General features: G+C 43.5%; 1 protein-coding gene across 1 annotated transcript in view; it reads right to left on the bottom strand.

Annotated features, from left to right (window-relative positions):
* Positions 1-10,242, bottom strand: part of LOC103610928 (zinc finger protein 709-like) — a 16,783-nt gene extending 6,541 nt beyond the window's left edge. Inside the window, exon 1 of the mRNA XM_008594986.1 lies at positions 10,183-10,242. Coding sequence (XP_008593208.1) covers positions 10,183-10,185 — 3 coding nt within the window. The 5' untranslated portion in view covers positions 10,186-10,242. The remainder of the gene's footprint in view (positions 1-10,182) is intronic.
* Between the last annotated feature and the right edge of the window lie 514 nt (positions 10,243-10,756).

The following is a 10,756-nucleotide window of genomic DNA, read 5'->3' as shown; positions in this document are numbered from 1 at the left end:
AAAAAAAAAAAAAAAAAAAAAGACAAAAAGGAAAAAAAAAATCCCTCTCTTTGGTAGAGTAAATAGCCAACTTAGATATCAACTAGGTCCCAGTTCACACTGATCAGAAGGACAAAACTTAGTAGATTAGATAATCCCAAGTTTGGATGTCCAGCAGGAACAAACAGTTATGCATAAATGGAGGAACAGTCGATCAATACACTTTCTATTACTATTTCCCGTAACGGTGAACTATGGCCCAGCAATTTTTATCTACTGTCCTTTATCATGCAATGGCATTTGCAGATTGTTAGAAAAACAACAGGACCTGTATTTTCCACAAGAGCAAAAAATAAACTTGGGAAAAGCCCAAACACCATAATCACTGGAAAGGAAATGTGAAATATACTAAGGTAAAGAAACCACTAAAAGTTTTCAATATAATTCCACTAATATTCATTTACTGAATGTTTAAAAGTGGAAATACTAAAAGAACACAACATAATGAAAATAAAACAATGGTAATGGTATTAGGAATAACCAATCAGGACAATGGCTACCAAAGGGGCATGACAGACATTGGTCAAGGATTAGAACATGAGTCTCCAAACACAGCCTAATAGAAAAGCTTGACGATGATTCTGAAGATGTTTTTATTGTAACTATTACTAAATCATACCACAAAACATTATTTTTCATTCTTTTGTGAATGTATTTCATGATAAAAAAATTAGAATACACTCGCAAAATAACATGATTGGTATTTATTCATCTGCTTTGTAATGTGACAGCAAAAATTGGTAACCAGCCAAGTGTTTACTTAGAAAGGATTGGTTACACAAATGTACCATCTTATGCACCTTTTAAAAATGAAGGGTGACATGGGTTGGTAGGAAAATATTTTTAAAATATATGAGTGGAACAATTAAGTGAAGTATATTACAATATATACACCATCTTACTGTTTCTGTCACTGTTACAGTCACCTGCACAGAAAGATGGACCCCTCACCCAAGCGTTAGCTCAGATGTCAACACTGACAATGGGCCAGCCTGTGGCTCACTTGGGAGTGTGGTGCTGATAACACCAAGGCCACGGGTTCGGATCACTATATAGGGATGGCTGGTTAGCTCACTTGGGAGAGCATGGTGCTGACAACACCAAGTCAAGGGTTAAGATCCCCTTACCTGTCATCTTTAAAAAAAAAAGAAAAGAAAAGAAAAACACTGACAATACAACACACATACTAAGATAGTATGGAAGGGTTTATTACTTCTACAACAGAAATCTCTGGGAAGAGCAGAGCCAGCCTCTCATGCAGGTGGCTAAAAGGCCTGAGAGAACAGGTAAATGTGCCTGGTCTGGGCTTTCATCAAGTTTGGGTGGGAGGAAGTATGCAACTTCATGCACAAGGAAATGGGCTTAGGAGGACTGAATCCTTTATCAACAACAAAAAAGAGAGATGTCAGGCCTTTTGATCGATCTGTTCTGATGTGCATCATAAGGGGAAGAAAGAGAGTTGAGGACTTCAACACATGACAAAACACTAAAAAGTTGTATCAAGGACTTCCAGTTTCTGGTTTCGTTTGTAAGGAGCTTAGATGCCATCTTTCTCATTCTCAAACACAAAAGCAAACAAAAAATCTTAAAATCAAAATCTTCTTCAAATTATCAGAGAATTGAGGCCACAGGACAAATGAATGACTGCAAAATTGGAGATGCAGGAATGAAAAGTAGTCATTTTGAATTATGCCCCAAATATTCTGTTCCTCTTAAAAAGGCCTGTCATCAAATCAATCTACTTCAACAGAGTAAAATCACTAGGATTTTATCAGAGCCTAACTCACCTGTGGGAAAGGAAATACCCAACCTTAGTCTCCTCTAGACTTCCTGTCCCACCTGGGGTTGGGGGGTGTAGAAGACTGTACAGTAGTGAACGGATTAAAAATGGTGGTCAAGGGCATGGTTCTGAGGGCTTTAAAAATAAGAGGAGAGTTTGTCTCTCTCTCTCTGCTCCCACCACCTTACAATGTGAAACCCCTGGGTCACTATCACCATCACTGGATGGACTTTGGACTTCCCAGCCTCAGAAACTGTAAGCAATAAATTTCATTTTCTTTATAAACCGCCCAGTCTCAGGTATTCTGTTATAGCAACACAAAAACAGACTAATACCGAAAATTGGTACCACAGAAGTGGGGTGTTGCTATACAGATACCTGAAAATGTGGAAGCAGCTTTGGAACTGGGTGTTAGGCAAAGGTTGGAGGAGTTTGGAGGACTCAGAATAAAGACAAAAAGACGAGGGAAAGTTTGGAATGTCTCAGAGACTGATTACATGGTGGCAAGAAGAATGCTGATAGAAATACAAACTGTAAAAATTCTAAGGAGGTCTCAGACAGAAATAAGGAGGAGTTTATTGGAAAATGGGGCAAAGATCACCCTGTTGTGAACTGGCAAGGAACTTGGCTGCATTCGGTCCATGCCCTAGGACTCTGTGGAAGGTGGAAGTTAAGAGTTGTGAACCAGGGCCGGCCCGGTGGCGCACTGGAGAGTGTGCCGTCTGAGAGTGCGGCGGCGCTCCCGCCGAGGGTTTGGATCCCATGTGGAGACCGGTTCCTGCTCACTGGTTGAGCGCAGTGCAGGCGCAACACTGAGGGCTGCTATCCCGTTGCCGGTCCCCGGTGCGGGCGCGACACCGAGGGTTGCAATCCCGTTACCGGTCAGTAAAAAAGACAAAAAGGAAAAAAAAAAAAGAGTTGTGAACCAAAGTGTTTAGTGGAAGAAATTTCTAAGCAGCAAAGACCGAGGGTTGCAATCCCGTTACCGGTCAGTAAAAAAAGACAAAAAGGAAAAAAAAAAAAAGAGTTGTGAACCAAAGTGTTTAGTGGAAGAAATTTCTAAGCAGCAAAGCGTTAAGGAAGCTGCATGGCTACTTGTAACAGCCTATGTTGAGTTATGGCAGAAAAGCCATGACATAAAGCCAGAATTTATTTACTTATTTATTTTTTAAAAGATGACCGGTAAGGGGATCTTAACCCTTGACTTGGTGTTGTCAGCACCACGCTCAGCCAGTGAGCGAACCGGCCATCCCTATATGGGATCCGAACCCGGTGCCTTGGTGTTATCAGCACCGCATTCTCCCAAGTGAGCCACGGGCTGACCCCATAAAGCCAGAATTTAAAAAGGAAGCAGAGTGTGAAGATTTGGAAAATTTGCAGCCTGGCCATGTGGTAGAGAAGCAGAGAGTATTTTCAGAAGGAAATTCAATGGTACTAAAAAGATTAACATGAAAGAATGGGTTTATCAAGAGAAGGGGGAAAAGGCCCTGAAGGCATTGCAAAAGGCTCTGGGACCAACCCTTCCATTATGGGCCCAAAGACCTACGGAGACAGAATTGTCTTGGGGAACAGGCTTGAGGAGCCCACCACAGGCTCACTGCCCAGGGCCACCTCGGGAAGGTGTTTCCAGCTCCAGCACACTAGCTGCTTTGGCTACTCTGGCTGTGGGTAAATTAGTCCCAAGTGTGGCTGGACCCACAGCTTTGAAAAATACAAGCTAGAAGCCTTGGTGGTGCCCATGTGGTGTTAGGTCTGCAGGCTCGCAGAATGCCAGAGCTGTGGAGGCTTGGGAGCTTCCACCTAGATTTCAAAGGATGTACAGAAAATCCTGGGGGCCCAGGAAGAGATCTCTCGCAGGGGCAGAGTCACTGCAGACAACCTTTGCTAGAGCAATGCCGAGCAGAAACATGGGATTGGAGTTGCAGCAGAGAAACCCCATCAGCACCATGTCTAGCGGACTAGTCCCGTGAGAGCAGGACTGCCATGGAAACCCCAGACCTGTGGAGCTACCAGAGTAGAACGACAGCCTGGGAGAGGTGAAGTGTGGCCTGAGACCAGGAAAGCCATAGGAGCAGAGCTGCTCAAGGACTTGGGGACCCAACCCCCATACCAGCGTGCTGAGGATGTTGAGTATGGAGTCAAGGTACATGATTCACCAGCTTTGAGATTTAATGCCTGCCCTGCTGGGTTGGGGCTTGTTACTTCTTTCTTTTGGCCTATTTCTCCCTTTTGGAATGGGATTATGTACCCTAAGTTTGTCCCACCATTGTATCTTGGAGGTAGATAACTTGTTCTGAATTTCACAGATGGGACTTTGGACTTTTGCGTTGAAACGAGTTAAGACTTTGGGGATAAAATGAATGTATTTGTATGTGAAAAGGACAAGAGTTTTGGGGGCCAGGAGTGGAAGGTAGTAGATTGAATTATGTCCCCCCAAAACTCATTGAAGCTTGAATTGTATCCCCCACGTTTTATGTATTAGAAACTTAGCCCCCACTGTGACTGTTAAGAGGGTGGGAAATCCTATTATGGTAATTGAAAGGAGGAGCCTTGAAGAGGTGATTGGATTGTAGGACCATGCAGTAGTGAATGGATTAAAAATGGTGGTCAAGAGCATGGTTCTGAGGGCTTTAAAAAGAAAAAGAGAGTCTGTCTGTCTCTCTCTCTGTTCTCTCTGCTTCCACCACCTTACAATGTAAGATCCCTGGGTCACTGTCACCATCACCAGATGGACTTCGGACTTCCCAGCCTCAGAAATTGTAAGCAGGGCCAGCTCGTGGCTCACTTGGGAGAGTGTGGTGCTGATAACACCAAGGTCACGGGTTCAGATCCCTATATAGGGATGGCTGGTTAGCTCACTTGGGAGAGCGTGGTGCTGACAACACCAAGTCAAGGGTTAAGAGCCCCTTACCTGTCATCTTTAAAAAAAAAGAAAAACTGTAGGCAATAAATTTCATTTCCTTTATAAATCAGCCAATTCCAAGTATTTTGTTATAAACAACACAAAACAGACTAATACAGGGGAGAAAGTGAGAAGCAACAGAAATGGTCATAGCTTTTTTCCCTCAGTTCTGACAACCAGGTGGTGTCTTGTCCAACACCACTTGTCCAATTCTCTAACTCCAAATAGGTGGTCAATTTACCTCTAATACTAACTGCCTAGAGTTAGCTCAGATGCCACAGGTTATGGGCTCAATCCCATAAGACTGCCCCACTTCAGATATGAACTAAAATAGGGTGCCCAGGTTACCCACATTTCTGCCTGACTGATTACAAATTCAGGGGTTCCCACAAGACATCTTCAAGATTGACAATTCCTAGAATGACTCTCAGAACTCAAGAGAGGACTTTACTTAGTATTACCAGTTCATCACAAAAAAATACAACTCAGACACAACCAAATGGAATAAATGCATAGGGCAAAGTATGGGTGGGAGGGCACGGATCTTCCAAAGCCTTCTGAGTGTGTCACCCTCCAAACACCAAGGCAGAAAGAGGGAGAACTTCTCCATTTGGGGGTTTTATGGAGGTTTCATCAGTAAGGCATGATTAATTAAATCTCTAAATCCCTTCTCCCTCTACCATCCTCAGAGGCTGGAGGTTGAGGCTGAAAGTTCCAAGCCTCTAATCAAGGCTTTGTATTTCTTAGGACCAAACCCCCATTCTGAAGCTATCTAGGGACCCACCAAACATCTCATTAGTGCATCAATATGACTTTACCAATTGTTAACAAATATATTACAGTAATACAAGATATATAAAAAATAGGACAAACTGTGGAGACACAGGGTTGATACAAGAAAACTCTGTACTTACTGATCAAATTCTCTGTAAAGCTAAAACTATTCTAAATAAAGATAAAGTTTATTAGGGGAAAAAACCAATGATGAAGATAGACTCAAAACAATTCACCCCTGAAGAATAATCATCAAAACATATCATCTTTCATTCCATTAATCTGACCTTTCTTTAGTAAACCATTATGGTACTCTATGAGGTCTGCAGGCTGAGAATGGGAAGGGAGGAGAAAGTTCCTTCCAATGACTTATTTAGGAGCCCAGCACTGGATATTATGAGAAGTGAAATGAGAGTTCTGGTTACCATCAGTACTACCTGAAACTCAAACATGGATAAGGAGTATCCTTGCACTGTTGGCCTAGGATATGTAGAGACATGACTTACCCTGATTTATATGTTGGGTATTTGTGATGAAAGACAAATCCAGAGATTTTATACCATGAATGAGAAACTCTAACACAATCACCCCTAAACGTGCAGATGGGGCCAATTTGTAGCCAGTGCTAAGATGACTGCCTTATGTGTGGTCATCGTGCTGACCCTTGGATCTGTTTCTTTATCAGGAACATCCCAAATAAGGAATGAAAAGCAGAAACTCACTACCGAGCTCCATCCAGTATACATGGGGCGATGTCATCCATGAAGTCTACAAACTCCCCACTGCAGCTCACTCAGTTCATCTGATGATGCTTTTCGATCCTCCGAGGTCCTGTTTAATTTACACTGGGCCATATTAACTAATTTAACTGGAGATAAAGGCTCAGGAGATTCCATTTTATCAAGCCACTGTGCAAGTGCCAAAGATTTAATTCAAATTTATACAGCATATTTTTATTTTGTTCCCTTACTCCCCCACTTGCATGCTTTGTTTTTTGGTCTAGGATACAATTCAGGGAGGAGAAAAAGACCTGTCTTGTCTACCCTAGTATTTATACATTTTACCCCCCAACGAGCCTTACATTAGCATCACCACAATTAGGAGCTTCCTCCATGGCAATTGTTGCTTTATAAGGTTGAAGAACTCTAGATTTATGTCATTTTTGAAATAATCCCTTTGCTGTGACACAGGGGTGCCTGGGTGTATACCCTAAAACCCTGAGAGTCAGGATCTCTATGGCGACAGAGGCACAAGCAGTGGCAGCAGCAGATGCACTTAAGGGTCCTGGTGAGCCCTGTGCTCTTAGGACTGTGCACTCAGACTTCTATCTAACAGCTTCCTTCCACCTTTTTTCAAAATGACTGTTCTTTCACATACAATCTTTCCCTGCAGAACCTGTAGATCAGGCCCAAGCCCAGCAGTAGTCACAGCTTTATTCTAAAATACAGGGTTTCAGACCAAGACACATTACCCTGACCACTTTAAGGAGATCCTCAATCCCATACTTCTCTTTCTAAATCCCAAGAAATGATGGCATGGCACACACAGGCTGAGAGGGTATAAAAGGCTTATTACTGATATAATTAAAGACTGGGGTCCGGGGAATGAGCTGGGCATGTGGGAAATGGCTTGAGAGAACAAGGAACCCTGGGTTTTTACTGTGTTTGGGGCTGGGGTTCTGCTACAGTTCCTTGGGCAGCACCAGAGGATGGAGCCCCAGGCTTTCTCCAAAGCTGGTCCAGGTGTGAGAACAAGGGGAAGAAGGAAGGGAGAGACTTCAGCTCTCAGCAGTCAAACATCAAATGTAGAGTCTGACTACTCATTACAATAAGTAAGGCATGAAGGAAAAGTATACATTACTTGCTCTGATATAAACAGTGACAAAATGCCCCCAAAATTCTCAAAAGTGGTTATGTGGGAGTGGCTGGAGCAAGAGCTCTGGAGTGAACCAGGATGTGCTGGCAGGGAGTGTTCTCAAGTCAGTCGTTGCTGTCTGGCAGAGTTTTTAAAACTTTCCCTTGCATTGTTTATTTTAAATTAACAGATATGTATATACACAATGTTTTACTGTTTAATAGCCATTACTTTGAACTATTTCTGCTGTTTACAATTTAATTTAATTAGTTTCTTTTAATTTTTCTGCATAGGTAATCATTATAAAATGTCATCCCTTCCACTGAAGGATGAATAATGTTTGAAGCAGAAAAAAACTTATTAAAAACTTAACCTTTGAAGGGCCGGCCCGTGGCTCACTCGGGAGAGTGTGGTGCTGATAACACCAAGGCCACGGGTTCGGATCCTATATAGGGATGGCCGGTTGGCTCACTGGCTGAGCATGGTGCTGACAACACCAAGTCAAGGGTAAAGATCCCCTTACCGGTCATCTTTTTTTTTAAAAAACTTAACCTTTGAAATATCTTCCTAACTAAATATCAAGTGGGATCATACCTTGTTCTTCCACTTCTTCTCACACTGTGGGATGTGTTTAGGCTTGCATAGCATATTAATATGAACTTGGGGTTTCCTCTTCATTTATTAAATGTATTAAGGTTTTTGCAAATTTTCATTAGCTTTTAGTATTTCTCCACAGAATAATTAAAATACTTAGGAATGGTAAAACCTTTAATTTTCAAATTCTCTATAGAATGCACACGCATAAACTCAGCTAAACAGAAAAAATGCGCCGGAGAACTTAAATAACCCATCTCATATCTTGATTTTTTTTCCTAAAAAAAATTGTTTGGTTCCAGAATTCTTACCTACTCACATCATCTCTCTCAATAAAGACATATTTTCACCCAGAACATCTTACATATACAGAAAAGGAAAAAAAAAATTACTAAGTGTTTAGGAAAACTAGGTTAGAGGGCACCAATAGTCAAATAAGAAATCAAAAGAAACGCAAATATTTGAATCTCCCCCAGCAAGCACCCCGCTTCATCACAGTTCATAAAAAATAGCCACGTTCTGAGGTTAAACACATACCCAAGCTTGGAGTCCAGATTGTCATCCTTGAAACATAACCCCTAAAGTGGTCAGTTTGTGGTGATGGAGGGGAGGGGACCTCAGCAGCTACAGGAATGTACCTGGGAGCTCTACACACCCTCCTCGGCCTTCAGTCAGTGGCCACAAGCATCTGCCCCCCAGTAAGTGCCTTTGGACCACCACTGATATTTTAAATAACACAAACCAGTTTTTGAATAATACAGCAAAATCACTCAAGCCCAACCCTCATAAAAATTGTAGAACAATTTTCTCATAGTCTAACGCAACAAGAAAACCCAAAAGTGTCTGTTTCTTTCAGAAAATGAAGATTCAGGGCCGGCCTGGTGGCGCACTCAGTAGAGTGCGGCGCTCCCACCAAGGGTTCGGATCCCACATAGAGACCGGTCCGCTCACTGGTTGAGCATGGTGCGGGCGTGACACCGTGGGTTGCGATTCCGTTGCCGGTCACGGTACGGGCACGACACTGAGGGTTGCGATCCCGTTACCGGTCACAAAAAAAGACAAAAAGGAAAAAAAAAAAAATGAAGATTCAGCTAATTATTATATCTGTGTCAAAAACAAATTCACCAGATTTGAAAACTTGGAGGTTTGGCAGGTCGAAGTGCTGTTTATCCATTTGAAATAATGCAAAACAAAACAACAGACTAGAGAAACGTACTAGATATGCTCAAGAGGAGCAGAAATATAAAAAAGACAACAAATGGAAGGTATACGTGGACTTTTTTTTTTTTCTTTCTGAAATTCATATCTTGCCTCTTTGGAAATATTTTCTACTATCTTTCAAGCTCTATTAACTTCCACTTATTAAAAAACTGAGGCTCAACTACGTGAGTAAATCGTTTCAAGGTGACAAACCCAGGGAGGGAGGGGCAGTGCTGACCAGAAACTGTGCTGAAAGGACAGATCACCCAGGAAAGGTTCCAAAGAGAAACCCACAACCCAAAGGAGTTCCCACAGAATGTCTGTGCCCAAGAAAGACACTCAGAGAAGAAGCACAATCATTTTAGACAAAATAGATCCAGGTGGTTATTCTCTGCTTCTCTCTCCTGTAAAATATCCCCCCCCCCACACACACACACTCATATGTTGAAATTCTAAGTCTCAGTAGGATGGTGTTAAGATGTGGGCCTTTGGGAGATAATTAGGTCCTGAGGGTGGAGACTTTATACATGGGATTAGTGCCTTATTAAAAGGACCCTTGAGAGCTCTTTTGTCCTCTTTCCGCCATGTGAAGATAAGTCAGCACTCTGCCACCCGTAAAAGGGCCTTATAAGAACCCGACCATGTTGGCACCCTGATCTCAGACATTCAGCCTCCAGAGCTGTCAGAAATAGCCTTCTGTTGTTCATAAGCCACCCAGCCTATGATACTTTGTTGTAGCATCCCAAACTGACTAAAACAATGATGAACCACACTATCGTATGTGTTAGAACGTTTTTGATTACAAGGACAGAGAAGCAAATGATCTTAATCAAAATAGATAATTAATCGACTGGCATAACCAAACCATGATAAAGAAAGGGATTTCAGGGGACCGAGGACCGCGCGGCGCCGGCGGCGGACTCGGGGCCGCAGACTCCGGGGCTGAGCGCGGGGAGGCCCGGGTCCCGCGGCCACGGCCGGCTCCGGCCGGTTCCAACCGGCCCCGCTCCCCGCCTCGGGACGCCCGCCCGACACTCACCATTTCCCGGCTTCCGGGTGTCCCCGCGTTCTCCTTACGGCTCCCCCGGGCAGAGCAGCGCACGGGGACATAAATGCTGAAGCAGAACCACCGGACACGTCACAAGTCAGCGAGACGAGCTGAGGCACCGGAATAAATAGCGTCATCCACGCACCTTCCTGGTGTTATTCCCCACCCCTTCCGGCTTCGTTTGATTGGACAATTCCTATCATCCCACCCCCTTGAGCCTGAGTGACAGATTGCCAGAAATCAGTTATCTGAGCGTCCACCACCCACTCCTCCCCACCTCGTTCCACTGTCCTTGTTCCCAGGCCGGAATGGACGGGGGTGCAGGGAATTCAAAGTTCAGTTTCCACGTGGAGCGACCCCCTTGTGCAGAGGAAGAGGGACCCCAGGCCAGGCCAGACTGGAACAGGAGGATCGCCTGTTCTCCAGGCATCAGGGGCTTGGCACGAGGCTGGGAGGCCACTCATGGAACTGTGGTCACACATACTTAAAAGCAATGTCACCATATGTAATAAACAGTCAACCTCCGTTTTGATCTTTGACCTTTGGGGCTTCCACCCACCCCTGC

This window comes from Galeopterus variegatus, unplaced genomic scaffold, assembly GCF_000696425.1.
Source record: "Galeopterus variegatus unplaced genomic scaffold, G_variegatus-3.0.2 Scaffold12066, whole genome shotgun sequence".
NCBI classification, from domain to species: Eukaryota; Metazoa; Chordata; class Mammalia; order Dermoptera; family Cynocephalidae; genus Galeopterus; species Galeopterus variegatus.
This window is presented reverse-complemented; position numbering and strand designations above follow the sequence as displayed.